Raw genomic sequence first — 22,827 nt, forward strand, 5'->3', positions numbered from 1 at the left:
GTGGAGCCAGTGGTGTCTGTTGGGGATCCAGAGATGTTCTTGCCCCTAACCTTTGGGCAATGTAAATGGAAGAGATGTGGAAATCTCTGTTCCATCCTGCTTCAGACAGAGGTTCTCATGGGTGGCCCGAGGAGGCTTCTCTTTCTCTTGTAATCAGAAGAAAGGCATCATGGAAACATATCTACCAACATGTTCCATCAGAGCCTGAGAACATCACAGCAGAGGAACCAAGGCAGCCTGGGAGTGCTGCATCCCAGTGTAAGCACATCCCTAGAGACAGCCTGGTTTAAAGGGAGCAGGTTAGAAAACAGAACAATCTCTTTGTAAGCCAAGGACAAATCACAAAGCATGGCCTGGGCAGTAATATAAGTAACACAAGGGCAGGAATACACAATACTTACCCTGTCGTGTAGTGTCCAGCCAACATATTTTAAATAACTATCATTCAGGAAGGCATCACTGTACATCTTCATCCAGACTCCAATTTCTTCAATACAGACAGCTCTAATCTCAGCAATAGCATCACTACCAAGGAAAAAAGGACAGAACAAGTATGAACCAGAGTACAGAACACTTACTTCTCATTCCCCTTGCCCTATCTGTACGACTTTGCTTTTACTTTTGATGAGCCTCACTAGGTGAGACCTGTCACTGTTCTCACTGCCATCTCACTGATTTTCTGTTCCTTTGTCCCTGAACTCACTGATCTAATAATTTCAGTATTTCTGTATTCTGATATGATATTTCCACTACGTAAAACAATTCTCACCCTAGTTTGCTTCACCGTCTATTATTCCAATTTTTACCTCTCTCTTTTCAAAGAGAATTATGATCCAAGCTACAGATCTCCTCTGGACAATTGTTTCCGAAACCATGTCCCTGACATTTGCTTTGCAGCCCTGGCTGTCTCCAGCTTGAGCTGCAGAACCACTGCAAAGTGGGAAAAGTTATTTGGTTTAAGCAAAGGCACCTGCCAGAGGAGTAGAATGGAATTAGGTACATAAACAGACCTCATTTCATGCCCCACATGAAAGCCCTACCCCAAACCCCAGGGGAATGTTTGCACTTCAGCATTGGTTTCCTCCAGTTTTCTTGCTTTTCTCCTACATTCTGACTGTGGTAAGTGATGGGAGAGGCAGAGACACATCTCAGGCAGACTCAGCAGCTGCTCCCTGAGGAGGGGCAGCAGGAAAGTGTCTGGAGAGATCACCAGAGAGCTGAGGGATGGACAGGATTTCCATGTGATTGGCACTCTGTGCCTGCCTGACACGGAGCAAGGCACAGCCACTAATCAGGAACGACGGCTCAACAACGGGAAAGGGACTGGGGCCATCTGGCCCTTCAGTCATCTCAGCTCTGAGACAGCTGCTACTGTGAGAAAGCACTTGTGCCACTCCAGCTGGCACTGCTTCACAGCTCCAAACTTCAGCTGCAATAAAAGAGGAACAGAAAGAGCTGCTGCACAGAAGAAGGGAATGCCTGGTGCTTAACAAACACTGCACTTGCTTGTAATTGAGATTCTTGTTCTGTATTTTTATTAAAAAAATCTTCTTGGAAAAGTAATAAACATCAATTTAATTCTAAAGCAGACCAACAGAGCCCCAAAATGAAATTCAATTTACAGGAAAAAAAGAAAGAGAGAAATTCCAAGCTCCAAGTAAGAGAATAATTGCAAAATAAGAGAAAATGTATTTTTCCTAAAGTCTTCAATTTTACCGAATATAAATAAAATACACTCACTCTTATGGTCAAGACACTTCTTGCACAAGTTCACACACCCAAAGCAGTGTAACAAAGCCATGATCACTCCATAATGGAACTGCCCATGTACTTCCACCTCCGGCTGCTCCACCTCCCTCGGTGCCATTGCACTGTCCATGACCTTCCAGACCCTGAGGTGACATCCACGGCTCCACAGGAGTCACAGTGTCACACAGGGCCAGATGGGAAACCTCTACAGGAATTCTAAACTCTAGGGAGGAAACTGTGCTGATGGACCAGCACAAAGCAGGTATTTGCTGCAGGAACAGGAGGGAAACTCTGGGGAACGTCCCCAACCACTGCCAGCCCTCCCTGCCCACGAGACACACACCGACTTCAGAACTCCCAAACACAGCCCCTGAGCTGCTCTGACAAACCCCCTGAAGGCTCTCCAACCTCAGAACCAGGGCAGGTGTCCACACATAGTGCAGACAAACCACAGGATGGGCATTTCTCATACAGGCTGAGAAGTGTAAGGACAGTTGTGCTAAAATATCACATTCGAGGGTTAGCAATTGCATTCGTTATGGGGAATGCAGCACAATGGAGACAAGTCTGAATTAAAACCATGAATATATTCATACACATATATTTAACTGTGTACTGCTTTATACTAAACTAGATTAGCGATTCCCTTGTATGGAATTACTTTACAACTATTTTAAAAGCAAGAATGCAAGACTTACAGCACAGTCTAAAGGACTGGCCTGTGTGCATCAAGAAAAAAGGGCAGCCACAACAACACAAAGGAGCCACAAAGGCATTTCCACGAGGGGATGACAGCCCAGGGCCTCACATCCAAGTAGGGTATTTCACCACCTTAGAAATTTACTGACTGTGAAGAATTTTGGAAGGATTTAATGGCAATCCCAAAAAGAACCCAAATGTCAACAACTATTTAATCACGCAGCACAGCCAGCCAAAAATCAGGAGAAACGATGCTTTCTGTAAGCATGCATTCAATCTTCCCCAGGCAGACAGGGAAAAACTGCTTCTTGGTTGAAAAGCTCCTCTGGGATCCCCAGGCACTATGGACAGACACTCACTCCAAGCTGCTAATTTAAAAGAAAAAAAAAAAAAAGGCTATTTCACTGATTGAAAGATTTTAGTATAATAAAAATTTAACACCTTCAGTATAATTGAAAAGGGGAAAGAACCATGAATAAGGCATGTGGGATTAGCAAACACACTCAAGTTGCTGAAGAGGCAGAATTTGTGTGACACCCTTTCCCACCCCATCAGTATCTCCCAGGTAACTCTTACCAATTCAAATCCCTCGTGTCCTTGCAGGAATCACTAACACAGACTCCATGCCCATACAATGCTGCATCAAACACAATAAAGCCCAAAAACCTTTACACCTTTGCTGTGCATTAGATAATTCCTTGTCATTAAACTAATTCTTCTAATCTTTACACAGTTCTTGGGCTGCTCAGCAGTTTGCAAACTTTTTGAGGATGTAATTATGAGGAGAACTGGACAAAAATGTCTTTTCTACCTTTTTTTCTGGACTCCATAAAGACATAAAAAACAGAATACATTTTCCTGTCACCTAGGAGATACGTTTCACCTCCTTTGGATAACACATTTAGGGTGGAGGGAAACGGATTTTTCTCTGGTTTGGGTTTTCATTTCCCTGTGCTGGCTGGGTTTTGCTTCCTCACAAGACTGCCATCCAATATCCCCTCTAGTTTTTGCTCATGCAACCCTCTGGTTTCCCAGAGTGCAATTCCCATGTAACTTGTCACCAGCCTCCTATTTCCTCAGCAGGAGGGAAAGCAACACCTTGGAAGGAGACAAGCATCTTCCCCCTAAAAACAGAATGCCATCCAGATTTTGCCAGTTTTACCTTTACTGTCAGTCCTGCCCAAACATTCCCTCAGGACAGCTCAGTGCCCTGCAGAAACCCTGCACCCACCGTGTCCCTCAGGCCCAGGACCCCCATTCTGCTCTGCCAGAAGCCAAAACTGTCCTAGTTCTGTTTTGGGGGACAGTCACATCTGGAGGAAAAGCTGTGTGAGCACTGAAAACAAAAGGATATTATGAAGGAGGACTGTAATCAGAATTCTTCCCATCACCATCTCTGCTGCTTTACAGTCAACATGAGCTCAGCACCTTGACCCTGAATTTACTCTCACGTCTTCCTTTTGATGCTCTCAGTTTTAGATTAAAAATAAAATTAATGGACAACCAAATATGTCATAAACCAGCACAGAAATATTGAGAAAAAGTGATTCAGGAACAAGATAAGGAAATGTGCAACGAGGTGAGGACATTTCTTGCGTGTTTATTAGGAACATCTCAATTTTCCACCAAATCTGCTGTTAACACTAGACTAGCATTACACCTAGAAAACTGTTTAGCTATTTCTGCAAGTCTTTTTTTTTTTCTTTAATGAGAGAAGCGAGCATTTGAATCTTCCAGTACATTTGAAGCCAATCTACAGAAAGAACAGCAGTAGGAAGACATTCTGAATGAAAGAGTTCTGGGGGTTTTGTTTAGATCAAGGACTTGTAATTTAAGTTACAAAGGTCCCTAGGCATGAATCACTGTGGCTGAGGCTGAATCCCATTATGGGACAGGATTTATTCTCTGGGAGTAATTAAAATAACATTCTTTTGAAATCATTACCACTTGGTCTAAGGACTGTAGAATCATGTCAAGTTTATAAAACATTTGAACTGTTTGAGAGAAGGAATGTTTAAGAAATTATGAAAGCAGATAATAGTTTGAAATGCTTTCCATTTTTATCCCCCTGGGCCTGGGAGGATAAAACCAGACCGTAACAGGTAGAGTCTTTTCCCAACCCTACACAAGAGCATGAACTACTAGGAAAATATTTTCAAGTGACTTCTTGTTTGATATAATATGCTGAATTCTGAGGGGACAGAAATGGGAACACTCTTAGGGTTTAATTTCTTCAGCTTTTTTACCTCCCTGCCATGGGAGCTGCTTTCCTAAGGAAACAGTGAGTGCTCTGCTGACCCCACACGCTCCTTTACCTGCTGGCCCTACACCCACCCTTCTGTTGCCAGGCAGCTCAAGGCTTACTGACCATAAACTACAACCTTCCCTTCCAGACCAGGCTGGGTACTGAAGACCCAAGCTCCAGCTCCACGGGGCACAGTCTCAGCACAAACCTGTCCAGCTTTCCTGCTTGTTTTTCTCCATATTTACAATCACCCCTCTGCCCAACTGAACTATGGGCTCCTCACCACCTTCTAACCCTCTGCTCATACACCCTTTCTTGCTTTCTGCCATTTTTCTAAAAGATTTCAGAAATTCTAAACCTTTAAATCAGAATTTAAAACTGAAAGGTTAATTGCATAGTTTAGTATCCTTGAATTTTATCTTCTGACTTCAGTAAGTCAATTAACATTTAAAGAACTGGTTGCACTAAGGTGCTGCAGATGCTCTGAGGCATCTTGTGATGTAAAACTACCCTAAATCTATTTTAAAAGACTTCTGCTCTCTGACAAGCCATATTCCCAATCTGCTTCACATCCAAGCCATACAAAAGGCCAGGAAGGCTAAAGACACTCAGCAGCCAAGATATGCAGTGATCATTTGATGATTCTGAAGGTATGTCCAGCCTGAGCTCCCACCCTGGACAACCCTTCTTTTCAAATCACAGACATTCAAAGCCCACGTTCCCACAGCTCTTTAAAGCCATTTCACTGAATTAGAACAAAGTTGTGTGGATGGGCTCTATTGTGGAATTAAGGGGGGGTTACACTTAATATGTTCTTCCACAACTTCGAGTGTTTTTCATAGTGCTTTTGTGGCATCTACAATATTACAGCACAAGAGAATCAGCACAGAAATTGCCCCTGCCATTTGTTATGGCTGTACTTTGTTAGCATTTCCTTACCGGTATCTATGAACAAATATACCCTTAAAAATAGAGTTCATCATATTCTCGATTTCATCTTGGTTTTCTTGTAGCTGCAAAAAACAAAACAAAACAAATAAATAAAATCCCATTGCTTGTTATAATTCCATATTCTACAATTCCTGGTTGGGAAACATTGGAAGACCACAGAAGAGCACCTTAGAGGAATCTCCATTTCTGCTTTTCCAGCAAGTGCCTGTACTGTGTGCATATACATATAAATATTTACTTTTACACATGCAATGTCTCAGTGGAAGAAAATCAACATTCACTACAAACATCAATGCAGTTTCAGATTAGGCCTTTGAAGTGATCACCAATTTTTGCTACTGAAGACAAGACAAGCAGAGACGTGTTCAGTAATGTCAGCAGTGCTGTGTCCACAGTGAGACTGAGCTGAGGGAGTGACAGCTGTAAAGATTAATTTGGACAAAATTAACGCTCAGTTTAGAGAAAGTAGCTGAAGATGTTCTCAATCTTAAGTCTGACTGTCAGTTGTTTCAAACTTCAGCCCCCAGGGTAACTGGGTTTCAGAACCAGGACGCTTTCCAGAATTGGAGCAGATGTGACATCCAGGCCTTAGGCTGCAAAAAGCCAAACCAAACCCAAAGCCCAATCCCAAACAAGAAAGGTGTTTTATAAATATGAGTGGTTTTTAAAAAAACTTTATATTTCCTACATAATATGGGCATGTTTTGCAAGTACTACTGGAAGCTCACCTTGTGCCAATGAATATGCTAACACAACTTGGAATTAATTACAGCATTCTCATACTGTCAGCTTTTGTACCACACTAAGTAAGTATGACTTAATTACACCTAAATGCATCTTTTTTAATAAGATGGCACCAATTTTATACACTCAGCTCTAGAAGCAGCCCTGCTCCCACATCCAGAGCCATCATTCTTCCATGAGGTGTTCCTTTTGTCCAAGCAGGGCCCCATGATGTGTGGGAATGGAAATGTGCCCATATTCTCAGCACAAAAACCACAACAGAGCCTTGCTAGAACAGAGTGCACATATGTATAAAATAATGAAACCTGGATAATTGTGGGTGTGCATATTTAACAGATAAAATATTTCACAGCCAGAGGCAGCTTCTTTGACTTCCTGCATGGCAGGAGCTCATAAACACTTTCACCCAGGGGCTTATGTTTTTCAAGCCTTGTTTATAAATATTTCTACAGTATCTTCCAGGTAAGAGCATAAGTAGCTTGCAGAAATCAGTCAATGAAGCCTTCCAGTTTCCTAAAATGTAAGGAGGTGCTGTCTCCATTTTGCACATGGGGAAAACAAGGCATGAAGTGTTCTTGACTGAATTGCCAAAAACCTGCCAAAGAAACAAATTCCACAGTAAAAGGGATTCTGTACAAGGGGTAAAGCTGGTGCCCCCCAGCTCTGTGTACACCACAGGGCTCTACACAAAACAAGCATATCTAGACATGGCTTCTGGGAACAGCCCTGCTTTCAGCATCAGCTCAACCCAAATATGCACAGACTAACTGCTTGCTCAAGAATTCATAACCCAAAGGGGAGCATGGATTTCTAATCACTCCTCCATTGGGTGACTCCGCAGGCAGGTGAACATCCACGGGAACATGGGGGTAGAGGCACAGGGTGTGCAGTAAAATGGGGATGGGAATGAACCAAGAAGCCTCAGGAGGCTTTCTGAGAAACTACCCCGGCCCTGACAGGGAAAGGGGAGCTCCTGGAGAACTTGGGCAGGAATCATTGGGATGTGAACACAGCACAGAACAGAGGTAGGACAGACTGGGCTTCCTGAGCCACGAGACACTTGAGATACTGAAGATGACATTAGTTTGAGAGCAAAATGAAGCAGCACAGATGAAGGGACAGCATGGATGGCTTCCTCCCTCTTCTGCCCAGAATTCACAGCTCACTATCAATGCAAATCATCTGGTCTAGGTCTCCAGGTGCTGGGGCAGAGCTGGTGCAGAAGCAGAATCAGCCATTCAGTAGGTCCATGTGAGCTCTCTTCTACCTCTGTGTACTAACATTTAAAGGATACAATTCCCAGATGTATTTTAGATTCAGTAATGAATTCTCTCTGAAACTGTAATTGCTTTTTACACTCTCAGCTTTTCTAGATCATGCACTTGAATCTGAGCGCTTAACTTGAGGCATCTTGAGAGAACATCTGTCTTGGGATTCCTGCTCTTACCAAGGCAAAAGTGATTTAATACTCAGCACTCCTGAACCTAAGTGAGGAATGAGGGAAACACTCTCTTGTTGACTCTGCAGGCAGTTTCAGAAGCTCAAAAAGACATGTATGACAAGCAGGAGATTTGAATTCCTGGCAGCAGCTACGACACAACTTGCTGTGTTTGGTGGCAGATTGCTCCAGAAATCCCCCAGCTGAGCTGAGAGGCCCCTGACAAGGCAGAGCCCCACACGGGCTCCCCAGCAGTGAGCAGGGGGTGACAGGGCAAGGGACACTCAGCCACTGCTCCATCCCCTCTGCCTCACACTCACCTGCCACACTCAGCCTGGCAGCTGTCCCTCTGGCACCTGAGGAAGATAAGCACGTGTGGATGTGCTTAGGAGGGTTTATTATGATGGCACTTCATCAAAAGAATCGTCTAACAAAGTGCCAGCACAGAATATCCTGTAAATTCAGCACAGTTAAACCCTGGGAATACACAGCATTATGTCAGGAACTGCAATGCAAACTCTGTTCCAGCTATTTTGCTTTTCAAAATGCTTTAAAGCTGGCATCGAATTTGATATTTCATTTAAAATGTTTCTCTTGCATGGAAAGATTGTTCTTACTTTGTGCCTTAATGCAGGATTTTTAAGAACTGTGAAAACCAAATATAATTGTGTTAAGGATATAGGGGTAAAAAAAAATACACAATTGTAATTATCCCCAAACAAAGACTATAAAGTCAAGCAATTCTGAGTCAAAGTTATACCTAAAAGAATCTAAGGTGCACACAGGTAAAGCACCCAGACATCCTTAATTACCACAGAGTAAAACTGTGGTGGAGGAAATATATTCAAAACTAATATATTAAAAATAAAAAATTTTAATCAAAGTCACATAAACTTCAATTTTTCAATCACTCTCATGAGTTTTACTTGGCATCTTTACAGATTATGGCTGTTTGGCTGTATATGTATTAATTTTCGAATTGTCACCTTTAAGTTTCTTTTAAGGACAACTCTAAACTGAAACTTCCTATGATATAATACTTTAAATTATTTGGAGATGATTACAGCAACCTTCTAATGTTTTTTCTCCCCTAATGCCAGACTGGTGCTTTTGAAAAGTAACTTCAATGTCTCCCCAGCTTCTTGCCCCTGAGCCCAGGTTCTACAGCCCCACTGCAGTGTTCCTTGAAAGCAGCTCCAACAAGAAGCAGTAATGAGACACTATGGAATAACTGCAAGGATCAGAGGGAGAAATGGGCAGTGCAGGGAGGGACAATGTGATCCTCTTGTCAGAATCTCTTTGCATAATCAGAGCAGTCACTACTTACAACTTGAGACTCTTCCTGCCTGGTCATACAGAGAGGCCTGAGAACAGGAATCATCCTGTGAGTGCAAAACAGGCACAAACTCAGCTGAATGTATTCACACAGGATTTAATGCAGCCCAAGTAATAGGTCTGAGGTCACACAAACACCACTGCAGAACTCATCTCTTTCTCCCTATGGCACTCGAGTCACAAACCACCCTGGGCTTTCTGTTGGAGGGAATGCACATGAATAGGCAAAAAAAAAAATCATCTTTTCACTTGCCTCTTTTCTTTTCTGAAGCAGCAGCTCCAATCTCTCATTAGCTCTTTTGCCAATCATTTTGTTCCTCTCAGCTTCATACTGCCTCTGTGTATTATCCTGATGGATGCTCAGGTTTAAGGCAACATTCACAAGAGCAGTCATAAGCTTCATAGCTGCAAAGGCAGAAGACAGAACTTGAGTCTTTACCTGTAATCAGAGCTAAAACCCCCATTTCCTCAGCACATCCACACTCTCAGCAAACACCCACCTCCCCCTGGCACACAGCCATCTGGAAAGCAACCTCACCAATGCAGAAGAGAAGCTGCTCTGACTTATCCTGCTACTGCTCAAAGCTGGGAACCCACAGGTACTTCTTGCCTTAAGTTTCTTGCTACAGTGAATAATTTCTCATTCAAGTTGACTGGTACAGAGGAAAACTGAAAACAAGGACTTTAAAAACACTCCTTCCAGAGCTGAAATTCTACAAGTAGATTTTCATATTTGATCAAGACTGAGCTCCCCGGCATCATGTGGACCTCTGCTCTGCAGGACAGCAGCATAATTACATGTGCAAACACAGCTTGAAGGCAATCTGCAGAATCAAAACAAAGCTCTCAAGCTCCTTAAAACAAGCAAACAAATAAGTAAATGTCGCTCGTATTGTCACCGGTAAGTGCTGGAGATCTCTGGCAGGTCCTGTTCCCAGCACGCTGTCAGGTACAGTGTAACTGATGCAGTAACTGAAGTTAGTTGTGATAACTTCGGCTTTAGCTTCAGCTCTTCCTTGCTACAAGTTTCCAGCTACACAATCCATTCCAAACAATGGGAACTCCTTCTTCCACACAGCAGAGGCCCTGGGTAACATCTCAAACCTGTGGTGCTGTTTCCTGCCTTTTCAATCAAGCCCCTCATACTTTCCAAACATCCCATGCAGGGATGGACCAACCAATCCAAGGGAGAGTACACAGCCCCCACTCCATAAACTCTTCCCTACGAAACAATCAACCCCAATCTGAGCAAATAGCAAATCAAAATCCCCTGGAATTGCAGATGGCATCAGATGGAAAGGGACACAGTTTAAATAACAGGCAGGTATTTCCAGCAGGTTACCTGTGGCTCAAACAGTGTTCACCTTTGAATGCTCCACTTGTAGAGGAAACTCTAAACCTGGAAGGTTTCACCTGCATAATTCAAGGTTTTACCAGCCCATTGCTGAGTAACATGAAAAGCACGAGGGGATGGGTTTACAAGAGTTCAGTCACTGTGAGCTGAAGGTTTGGGGTTTCAATTTTAAAATCAAACTCCACTCCAGATTTGAGTTGTTTTTTCAGTATCATTGGAAATCTGCCTCTTGCTTCAATTCATAAAGAGAGATGAAATTGTAAACAAATTCTGACTGACTCTGTTGGACACTGGGTATTACACTCAGAAACTGAGCACAATTGTATGAGGCTGATTGTGGAAAGACTAAATCAGTAACAAATATTGGCTGTAGCAATATTCAGATTCTGACACATTTCTGTAAAGGTGAACCTTGCAATAAAATGTGTTCCTTGTCACCTGACATGACCAGCTTTAGGCACCAACATCCAAGCCTGGTATTACTTTGTAATTGGAGAAAAACAGTTACTTGTAGAGAGCAATTCATCCATTTTACAGCAGACATAGAGGTCTGATGAAATACACTCTAGAAAAGCCTATTCCTATCTAATGCTGCACCCAGGGCTCTCCTTACATGCAGGCAGCTGCATGAAAGGTGTGGTGTGGCTGGAGCCCCTTCACCCTTGGCCCAGTGCTCCCAAACCTAACACTTCTCCAGAGTGAAGATCAGACTGTTCTTATCGGTGGACAGAAATTCTCTGATAATAAAATTGTCTTGACGCTCCTTAAGAATGAATTTGTACTCCAAAATACAAAATTATTAAGATATTCTATACAACGAAGGAACAACTAATAACAAACTACAAGACATAAGCACAGCACTTCTGATTCTGAGGATCCACTGGAGATCCCTGAGACTCAGTGCCCCACCTACTCCTTTCCAAACCAAAAAGTGTATTTTGAGTACAGCTGTACCATACATGATAGCTGGCTTTGCTCAAGCTTTCCACAGTTCTAAGTGCTGGTCAAATCCCAGCCAAGGCAGGAGGAGCTCTCCCGGTGGCTCAGCAGCAGCAGTTCCTGTGCAGCAGCTGTCCCTGAGCTCTCACTTACCAGCCAAGGTACTGGTGTGCCTGAAGGCCCTGACCTGGGAGTCCGAGAGCCCTGTGAGCAGGGAGATCACCGTGTCCATCATGTACTCGTCGTAGATGATGCTGTACTGGCACTGCCGGATCAGGACCCCGATGAACTCGCAGAAGTTGGAGCGGAACTTCTTCCACTGGGGCCCGGGCATGGTGAGGGGATAGTCCCCACTGTCCTGCAGGGCAGGGAAAGCAACACAGGGAGTGCTGAGGGTCTGCCCATTTCAGTTATTTTAGTGTTGTTGGAGCCATCCTGGGCTGAATTTCTAAGCTTGTTCCTTCAAGCCAAGGAAGAATAACAAATAAAACCTACATTATTCTTCAATAAACGGGGACCTCAGGGGCAAAAACCACTTTTGCAAAGACTTCATTGTAACTGTTTTACACTTGAACTATTGGCTCTATATAGTCCAAAATATGCATCCAGATTCAATTCTTTTCCTTGTGTCCTGGGTTAGGAAGTGGGGGGAAAGTATGAGAAAGGAATATTTCCAATTATTTAAGGTCAAAACCTAAAGAAAGGCTTGTGTAATTGAAAGCTGTCACTCTCCAGCCCCACTTCAACTCCAGGTTAATATTCTATTCAACTGGCTGCCCCTCCCCACAGACTTTGCTTTGCTCAAGTTTACAGTTGAGATCTTTTCAGAAAGTAAACACTGCTCTGTTTTACCTTATAAACATAGCCTTTTCCTAGAGGTAAAGCTTGCCTTCTGACAGAGGAAATGGAAATTTTACTAGAGATTCATCCACTCCATCTTCAAAAAGCTATTACAAGACTGGAGTAGGCATGTGAACACTCAGTTCCTTTAACTCCTCGCCAAGTCTGCCCTGACTGTTCTCACTTCACTGTACAAACTGCATTTCAGTGAGACCAGCCCCACAGAATTAGAACATGCTTTTTGCCCCTTCCCTGAAAAAGCCTGAATACCACCTCCCTGACCACCTGGTTTGTAAGCCAATTCCAGGTTATCCAAACCATCAGGGCAACAATGCTCCAGCCTCAATCTCTCCCCCAGGATAAGAAGTCAGTAGTACCAAAGTTAAATCCATTTGTACATATTCATTCTGTGGTTTTGTGCAGAACAAGCTCTTTGCTCCTCAGGACATGTCATACTGCCCAGACTGAACCATGTGAAGGTGGTAATGTGGGTGTAGAGGAGCTGCAATCAAATAACCTTGTGCTTAATCTTTATCTATTACATTCTTCTGCAGCAAAACCCCTGCCCCTTAAATTTAATCAAATCCCACACATTTCAACCACACCAAAACGATCTGATGGACCTCTGCACATGAACTTTGGTACACAATTACACTTTCTAGAGGTGGGGATATGCAGAGTTTTGGAGCAGCTCCTCAGAATCTCCAGGGCTGTGTGTAACTACTCACAGATGTGTGGTGTATTTTTACCTGCAATCACAAATCACACAACCCTTTCAAAAGGCTTCTGGAGACTGCCCCAAGAACACCTCACCTGGCTAAAGTGGGAAGAATGAATTTACAGTAAAACCCATTTAGTGGATCTTTTATTGTTTTACACCAATAAAAACATGACACATTAGTGACACTGATGTGATACTTGATGGTCCAACACTCAGAGAAGTCAAAGCAAACCAAGTCTTTGTTCACCTGCTAAACTCTAACACAAGAATTATGAGGCAATCCACCTACAAAATGCCTCTGCTCATAAGCCAAGCCCCCAAACAGTGGAGCCAATCGATGTCCATGGAATTCCCCGCCTCAAACTGAACTTGTGGCAGCAATGAACAGTTATTTCCATCATTTAAATCCTGCACAGGCATTGTTCCATTCATGAGGAGGGAAATCAATGCTTCAATCCCTGCCCTAAATGCAGCAACTCGGGCTAGCAGCCAAATGATTCCTGCAGCACTGAGGGAACAACGGGACAGTTGGGATTTCTGGGCTACTGGCAGAGGTGTCACAAGGGAAATGCCAACAGATAATCCTAGAGGACAAAATATTCACCAAGTTGCAGTCTAAGACTAACAACTTGATGCTTTTATACTAAACCCCACAAATTCTCTCACGAATCCACTCAAGTGTTAAGGCAGAAGCTACAGTTGTCAGAACTGTAAAAGCTCTGAGAAGTTTTAGGTAATTGAGAAAGCAAGCTCATGCACCCTGTAACTCCCTGAGACATGCTGCTCTTAGGTACATTCATCCCCTGCATAAGGAAGTGGTTGTTTCTCCTTTGAGAAACAACTTTGACGGTTTCTGAAAAGTGTTTTTGAAAAATACTTTCTTCCATCAACTGTGGGACAACCTCCCCTTGGGTAAAATCAAAGTTCTTTGGCCTTTGGACAGTGCACTGGTCCCTTATTTTGTATGATGGGACTGGACTATGCACCATATCCAATGCTGGTTTTTAAATGACCCAAGTAAAATTTAAACTACACCACTGCATTTTAATAACTCTGCTTGGTGATGTTTTAAAAAGCAAAAGTAATTTAGCCAGAATGCAGCATGAATTGATACAATCCTTCAGCTCATCACTGGACACCCAAATTTTATTCTCTGTCCATGTACACAAACTGCCTGAACACCTGAGCACAGCAAAGGAGCACCCCATGGCTGCAGTCAGGTGTTCAATGAAACATCTACTGAAGGCCATGAACAAGATGGAAATCATGCAGAAGGAAATCCTGAGAAAGAGCAGTGCTTCTATTTATAGTTTTCCTGCTTAACTTTCTGAATCACAGCCTTGGCATTCCATTTAGAATTGATCAGACAGACACTGCTGTCCTACAGAAAATTCCTGTTTCAGCATTTGTTTTCCTCATTAAATAAAAGGAACACTCAGAATATCCAGCTTTTTATAAGTGAAAATCAAAGGAAACACAGTTTGAAAACCTCAAAGCTAAAACCTCAAAGCTAACACGTTTATTTGGACAGAAGACACACAGTCTGACTTGTAACACACTTGTTTTCAACTAAATGCTTAGATCTCTTGAAAGAGTACTTCTTTCTGCATCACTGTTCCAAAATGGTACTTTTCATGTCAAGTTCCTATTTGGTTTAAATTGCCATTTCAAATGAACAGACCATTACTTTGCACACAGAAAACAGCTCAGTGGTGCCAATGCTGCAGTCCTGTCTGAGGGCTCTGCCTGTCTCAGGGCCCTGCAGTTCTTTGTTGTGTGGTGGCACTTCCAGGAGGTGAATGTCAGGGCCCAGAGTGGCACTGCCAGGGGCAGTGGGATCAGAGCTCCACAGTTCCTTCCTCCTGTGCTCCTCTCCCTGAGCTCTCCCTGATCCAGGAGGGACACACACAGAGGGGTGTCCCCAAAGCCACACAAAGATATCCAGGAGGGTCTCCATGGGTCCAGCCCAGGGCTCACACGGTCCCAGGTGGTTCCTGCACAGTCAGACCTGGCTCTGTGACACCCTGGAGTGAGCCTGCTCCCTGCTTTTGTGTGACACTAGACTTCTGACCTTAAAATGCCTAATTCCCAACTTTTCAGTACCAGTATTTCAGATCCAGGGCTTACCAAGCCTGGAGCACTGACCTGTCAAGGTGAGTGACTATAACCACCTTTCAAATTATTGTATTACTTATTGGTTGTTCATTATAAATAATACCATTTATCTCTTTCCTAAAGCTCATGCTGGCTTGTTATTCCTCATCCAACAGCAAACTTCTCTGCTTTGCCTGTCAGTGCAATTTCCCATACTGAGACATTGCTTTCCCACTGTTTTTTTGCCCATTGCATTTTTAATTTAGGATAGAAGCATACAGTAATATATTTCATAATATTTAAAGAACTATTTGTATACTCTACCTCATCAAATTCTTCTGTCATTTTCCTTATGATTTCCGCATTTTGCATGTTCCTAAACATTTCAATTCTTACTGTACCTGTAATGTAGTGAAAGAAAAACAGAAGTTAACACAACCCATTTTTGGAACGTCAAAATGCTTTCCTGCTGCTAAAGGAACAGCTCAACAATACACACAAGAGTATGGAGTACAACAATAACAAGAATGCTTTGAACAAGGCTGTCTCTTGAAGAAATGGGTAAAAAGAAACCATTTGTCCTGTAATGTGCTTTCAAACCAGGAGTTTGTGGCATTTCCATCTTCTCCTCTTGGTAGCCAAGCCAGTGCAAGGCAGCAGTGACAGCAGTGGGGACTCGTGTCCTGGCTGCAGGTGCCAGGTGTTTTCACTTGGTGTGCAGAATCAAAAGAAGCCCATGGTCCAGTTCCAGCTGTGCCCTCTGTGTGCCCAGCCCTGGATCCCAGATGCCCTGCTCTCTGTGCAGAGACAGGCAGTGATGGCAGTGCCCAGCTGAGCCCCAGCACAGCTCAGGGACGGGGGCAAGTCCTGCCCATCCCAGGGCTCCCAGGCCCAGCAGCAGCACCTGTGGCTGAGTCACTCCTCCCTCTGGATGCTGCATTCCCCCAGTACCCCAACAGCCAAGCTGATGGGATTAACTCTTCACTGGGAATCCAACCAAGCTTCCAAAATTGAAAATGTAACAACACAATGGCCATAAATGACAATTCTTGTGACATGATCCAAATTCAATCAGTACAAACAAAATATTTTGACCCTTGGAGCTAGAGACTATTACATCAATTACATCCAATTACATCATCCAAGACAACAGAGAGACACTTTCTTTGCTGCTGCCTGATCTTCTCTTGGTCACTTCACAATCTTCTTTTGTTAATGCAGGAAATGCAGAAAAATTAAGTGAACTGCAGAGCTACAAAATCCATCCCAACACCATTAACATCACAAAAGAGTAAGTCCCACAGCTTTTGCAGAAAGTTCAATTGGATTAATGATCCACTACATGGCTTCAAAAATTCAAACCCTAACAGAAGCAGCTTAACAGTGAGCAGTATTATCCCTGTACAAGGGAGAAATAAGGATAGTTTAAACATACTGAATATTACATGAATGTTTTAATTCTGGTATTTTATTCCTTGAAAAAGAAGCATTAGAAACATCCACATTTCTAAACATGCCAGCACAGCCAGAGCCTCTGTATGTTACTGGAGATCGGTTTACAACGCAAATTAAAAAGTGATTTCTTGAATTGGTTTTGCTTCTTCATAAAATAATATTTAATTGTTATCTATTTCACACTGGGTAACTGTCAACCTCAGTTCTGACAACGACAAATTTGTGCTTGGTGTTTCCCTATTATTAATAAACAATTAGTAATGCAATATATCCATACAAAACCAGGAGCCCAAGAGAATACCATCATGTGACCACTGAAGGTGTGTTTTATCAGCTCAGAAATCACCTGTACACGCAGATATATTTTAGTATTTCCCCCACCACTGAGAGTTTTGTTTTGATCAGGTGCAGCAGTTTCCCAGTATGTCTCAGTACTGATACAGACAGGTGTTCTTGGAAACCCCCCTCAGGTGCAGGAACCCCCTTTCTGTCCCTGCCTGCTGCATCTGCTGCTCTTCTCACTGGCAACACAGCCCTCAGTCAGTCAGTGACCTCCTGACCTTTGTTATTTTACTGCTTTAGAGCCCTGATCCCAGTTTTATTCCTATCTGTTTATGACTTTTCTTAATAACCTGGAACAGCTTCAGTTTCTGTGGGATCATGGCCAGGCTCCTCCCTTTGTGTGCCCAGAACTGACAGAGCACCAGCTCTGTGCTGGGCACCCCAGGGTTTCCCTGATCACCTGCAGGGTTACAGGTGAGGCTGGGGGGATCCTACACCCACCCCCCCAAACAAACACTGGCTCAGTTCTTTGGATGAAACCACTCCTGACACCTCCCAGGGGTGCTGGGGTGCACAAGAGCTCAGCTCTGCCAGGGGAGTGCCAGCAAACCTTGAAGGAGTGGAGATGAACAGCACTACCCACTCACTGTCAGGTGTCCTTCCTTCATCCACCTTCTACAGCAAAGTTTACAGGAGGCAGAATGAGAGTTTCTGCTTACCTGGCAGTGGGCACCTGAAGCCTTTTCCTCCCACCACCTTCCCTCCCCAGCCAAAACACAGCCCCACTGGCTTTGCTGGAGCACTCTGTAAATGGGCTGTGAAGGCTCTGCCCACAGCAGGTTTCATGGTGTCATCACCACATTCCCACACTGCAATGGGCAGCAACATTGAGTTCCTGCCATTAGTGAAAAGCAAAACTCTCCCATTTTAAAGTGAACCCTTAAAACAGAACAGATCTTCTATAGAATACAATCTAAGGAGTGGAATACATCCCCACAGTCTCTGCCTTACTCATGCTGCTGCCAGTCTTCTATCCTTTTCTAAGCTGAGTTTTACCTCTATCATGAAGCTCTCACTCTGTATTTAGTGAATAGGATCTGAATTGTCTTAGTTCACTAGGAGTTGAGAAGCCTATTCTACTTCAGGACTAAGTTCTCAGTTCAAACCTATTCACATACATTGTGTTTTAAGAAGTCTTCTCATTGACATGTAAGTCCATATCCTTAATTACCAAATTCCACTTTAACTTTCAGCTAAGGCAGGTACCAATTTAATTTGTCAATAATTAATCATACCACCCAACCCAGCCTGTAAAAGTGCAGAGAAAAAACCCATACAGAGGACACAACTTTATTTCAAAGAGAGAAGACTAAAAGGGCCTATACAAAACTGGATGAAAAAGCCCCTAAACTGTGGACAAAACAAGATATAATATTTCCAGGGGACATAACACACCATGTACTCAGTGACTTCAGAAGAGTGAGAAGAATAACCAGCTTTAACAGTGAGCCCTGCAGAAGAGAAGAAACAATAGACCTCCAAGAGCTTTGCAGGGTGTGTAAGCCCTGGAGCTTGAGCAACAACCAGCCTTTCATCCTGGGAGTTACAGAGGGGACCCTCTGGATGGGGGTTGTCCCATGAGCACCTTTCCTCCCCCAAACAGGAGTTCCCAACTCCCCGGCCCCAGGGAACAACCCTACACCAAATGCTGCACTCCAGTGTTCTCCTGCAGGAAAGGGAAGGTCAGATGACAGACCAGGCCACTGCACAAGTGGGACTCCAGTCCAGCAGTGCCCAGTTCTTTACACACTGCTAATGACACCCAGTGACTGGGTGGGAAATGGCCTCCTGAGACCTAAATCTCTGCTGGCACTGAGCTCTACCCTCTGCAGCACACTAACTACACCTCAGAGTCAGTCTGCATCTCTGTGCCTTTATTCATGGAAGCTACACAGCAATTCCATCCCTTCTCTTTGGGACCACCTGCCCATGCTGAGTAAGCTGCAAGAAGAGCAGTGGGAAAACTGCAGCTCAAGAGTGAAGGCAATGGATATAAAATAAACCCCCAGCCTCGTGCTAAAGGAGGATTAATAGTGGGACCTTACATTCATGTGACTGGTTAGTGTCTCTCCACCACACAAATTGGAAAAACAGCAGAAAGATTTATAAAGGTATGGAGATGAAGACACCAGAAGATTTGCCCTGGAAAGGATCATATGAAAAAGGCAGTGTGCTCTTTTGCATCAGCTCCAAGTTGCTAGTGGGGATCAGAGCACTGGGAATTAATCTGGGCTGCTGGAACTGCCAAGAGAGGGCAAGTTTAATAAAAATCTTGCAAGGATGGATGGTGATTACAGAATTGCTGGATGGGCAGTATTTCTCTCCCTTAGTAACACTCAATGTGCATCTCTTATACCTTTCTCCCCACTTGGAATTTAGATCATAAGAAAGAATCCACTTCTCTAATGCCCATCAGTGCAGTTTTTCATCATCTCAGAAGTGGCAGTGACAAATCTCCACGTGAAAGACAAACAAAGGCTGAAGTCAAAGCACCTGGAGCAGGTTATTTCTCACTGCTCAGCCTGGGCCATGGTCCCCTTCTGTAGCACTTCTGGTCCCAGAACAGAGCTGCCTGAAGCTCCCCACAAATTACTCAGGGCAGCACATAGGTTTGTTTTCTGTGCCTTGCTCATGCTCACATATGAACACTGCAGAAGCTCTTCCCTCATTGGAATCAACAGGCATTAATCATTAATCCAAGTGGAAGCACTACTGGCAAAGTCAAAGCACATCCAAGGAGATGCTGAGACTCCCAAATCCCACCAGGGATCCCAACTTTCTATGGATTTCTGTGCTGGAAAACTAAAAGTCTTTACTGAACCCAGAAGTCAGGACTCTAGAGAGAAGCCAACCTAAGCACTTTGTTGAACTTCAGCACACACAGGAATAGAAGAGTTTTTGTTGGTGTATTCCCCAAGTCTTCCTGCAGCAGGGACTCCACTGCTGCCAGCGAAGCAACATTCAAAAGCCAGAGAGTTCCTCAGAGACACAGACCCAACTCATCCTCAGAGCAGCTTTCAACAGTGAACTCTTACTGAATAAATCAGTAAGAACCCCAGTGGGAGAATAACTACAGTCCTGTGCAAGTACAACCTTATCAAACAAGAATCACAGATAAATGTTAAAGAGAATTCTAATGGTTCACCCAAGTCTCCTCTCCTACAACAGAACTGAAACAAGTATCTGTCAGTTCCCCAAATGTTTGAATGTGTTCTCTGAAATCTGTTTGCAATGTTAAGGCCTCATACACAATTCACCAGGGAAGGTGCCCTCTTCTGCTGCAGCCCAATTCTCTAACTGACCTTCTGCTTATTCATTTACCTACCAGAGGAGAATTTTGTTACCCTTAACTGTTTTGCATATTTGATGCACTACTCTGATTTTGTCCATCGAGTTTCTGCAATTCCTGAATCTTTACCTCTGATCATTTGATTTTTCACATTCCATGACGGTTTTCAGACTGTTGCACAGCCCATGACCGAAACAAGTAGTTCTCTTGCTATAATTCCCATTCCTCCTTTGCCTTAGGTTATTTTACACTTGAGTCTAGAATAGAATTTTTGGAACAGGAAACTTTTTTTTCCTTGGTTGTGTTTCCCACACAGAACTTATATATATTTTTAGTACAGTCTCTTCCTCTTTTGAAGATCATTATCATTGTTTTGCCCTTCATTTGGCTCTCACAGAACTAGGAATATTATTATTCTAATGCCTGGGCTCATTTAAATTGCCATCCCAATGATCAGAATTACTGGAGGAGAGTGTTTTCCATTCGAGTTTTTCTCCTTCTGTATCAAAACCTTGTCACCACTAGTTATAAGAATTCACTGGAAACCCTTAACTTGCTCTACTCCTTGATGACACCTCCCTGGTTTAACTCCCTTCATCTCCCAGCCCCCTGTACTTCATGCACCTCAATACACCGAGGGAGAGCAGCAGTGCAGCCTGTGTCTCTGCCCTTCCTGCCTTGCTGGCTCACAGTCCATCCTACAGACCACAGGACCTGTGTACAGCAGGAGCTCCGGCTTCCCTCCCTGCTGGCACCACCCAGACATGTTCAAGAAGGCTCTTCTGGATTTCAGAACAAAGGGAAATGTTACACAGGACAAGGATTTAGTGGTAAGCTCCTTTTCCAGAATTTTCAGATCCTGATTTTGCTAAAAATCCTTCCCAGCAATTTTCTGGAATTAAAGACTAGAAAAGTCACTACAGAGAACTCCATTAGGGTCACCAAGTTTATGGTCACGTGTCATTAAAGCTGAGAAAATCTGAAAGGAAATGCTGACTCTGGAATGAGGAAACTTTGGTTGTTGGAGTCCTCCCACCATCCTGAAGGGCCCTTTGGTGCTCTGTGCTCCCACTGCCTGACTGCCACCTCCAGTCCCCACGCTGGGCTCATCCCATGGCCACAGTGACACGTTCATACCACATACACTGTCAGTGACTGAGGTACAAACAGGCACACTCCCAGGGAACACTCCTAAAGCATTTGGAATTCTACCTCCTTCATTACACAAGGCTCAGAAATCCATTATTGCAACGGTTTACGTAACTTGTACATAAGGAAGGAAACATTTCTTCCTTACTGTCATTCAGAAAATCAACTGAACTGTTTCTGCTGGCCTTTCACACCAAATTTGGGCTAAAGGGAAACATCTTGTCCAGTGTGGAGACCTCAATCTACAAAAAACTTTAGTTTTAGGGATGAGGCCCAGCCAGGGTTTATGAAAGGCAGGTTCTACTCTCCTCCTGTGACAGGGTGACCTGCTCAGTGGATGAGGGACAGGCTGTGGATGTGCCTACCTGGACTCCAGTGGAGCATTTCCCACAGTGTTCTCCTGGAGCCACTGGCTGCTCAGGGCTTGGCTGGGGGCACTTTTCCCTGGGTAAGCATTGGCCCAGGGCAGGGTGAGGAATGGAGCTCCAGTCAGGGAGACCCACACGTGGGTAACTGGGATTGCTGTGCTGGACACGACTGCTGGGCCTGCTCAAGGCTGATGGCATTTCTGGCAAGTCGTGCTTCACAAACCCCCTGCAGCTCCAGGAGGCATCAATAACCAGATAAAAGTCATACAGTTAGGAACACATGGACATTTTCAAAATTCTGTAATGATCTCTTTCATATTTTCTTAGAGCAGTTAATATGTAGTAAGCACAGGCAAGAAAATTTTCATATTAAAAGACAGGAAAACAAAGATAGCAAAAATGGTCATTTTCAGAACAGAATGAACCTATCAATAGATCTATGTAAAAGGGCTGATAAAATAGGTTACATAGCAGATATAAATGCTTTGAAAGACAGGATAATAATGGAGCAGACAGTTTGCTGGTGACAGAATTCTTTAGAATAGCCAGAATGACAGCTGAAAGCCAACACTGCCGAAGGATTTCAGAGCCACGAAACCCATAAATTGGCAAATAAAGCTCTTCAGGAAGAAAGCATGCTGATTCCACAGACTGCTAGCAGAAAAAGAAGTAGGCTACATAATTCAGTGCATCAGAAATGGTACACTCCATGTGCTCAAGTCGTAGAAGCTTAATAAAAGACACTTCCTTGCTCTGGGTATAAGGCAGGTGATGCTGTTTTGCTTTACAGTATGTGCATTTGGGAAGTGTGAACTGCTTTGCACCCCCACGTTCATGTCACTGAGTCCCAAGAAGCCAAATAATTAATAATCAAAGACACTAAACTTGCAATCTAGTATTTGTACTAAATTATTTCACGAAACAGATCTTCTCAGGCTTTGATGGCTTGAAGTAGCAATTCTCACATGGCACCCCCCTTTTTGTCAGACCTGAACAACAGTAAATGCTGTGAACATGAGTGAAAAGCTCAGGAGTCTTTGCTGCCCCAAAGGCAGCAGTTTGTTCCTGGGAATGTCTTTTGCACCTGGAAGGATCCAGAACCTCCATCATCCTGC

The 22,827-nt window shown here is 43.6% G+C and overlaps 1 protein-coding gene across 3 annotated transcripts in view; it reads right to left on the reverse strand.

The window, feature by feature from the left end:
- The window catches only part of STAG1 (stromal antigen 1), a 163,403-nt gene that overhangs the window by 55,014 nt on the left and 85,562 nt on the right, over positions 1-22,827 (reverse strand). For all 3 annotated transcript variants that reach the window (XM_032698451.1, XM_032698449.1, XM_032698450.1), the window contains exons 6-10: positions 15,434-15,510; positions 11,608-11,812; positions 9,415-9,566; positions 5,633-5,706; positions 402-525 (exon numbers count right to left, since the gene is read on the reverse strand). In XM_032698451.1, the coding sequence (XP_032554342.1) occupies positions 402-525; positions 5,633-5,706; positions 9,415-9,566; positions 11,608-11,812; positions 15,434-15,510 (632 nt within the window). The remainder of the gene's footprint in view (positions 1-401; positions 526-5,632; positions 5,707-9,414; positions 9,567-11,607; positions 11,813-15,433; positions 15,511-22,827) is intronic.

The sequence above is a fragment of the Chiroxiphia lanceolata genome, chromosome 10 (assembly GCF_009829145.1).
Source record: "Chiroxiphia lanceolata isolate bChiLan1 chromosome 10, bChiLan1.pri, whole genome shotgun sequence".
NCBI classification, from domain to species: Eukaryota; Metazoa; Chordata; class Aves; order Passeriformes; family Pipridae; genus Chiroxiphia; species Chiroxiphia lanceolata.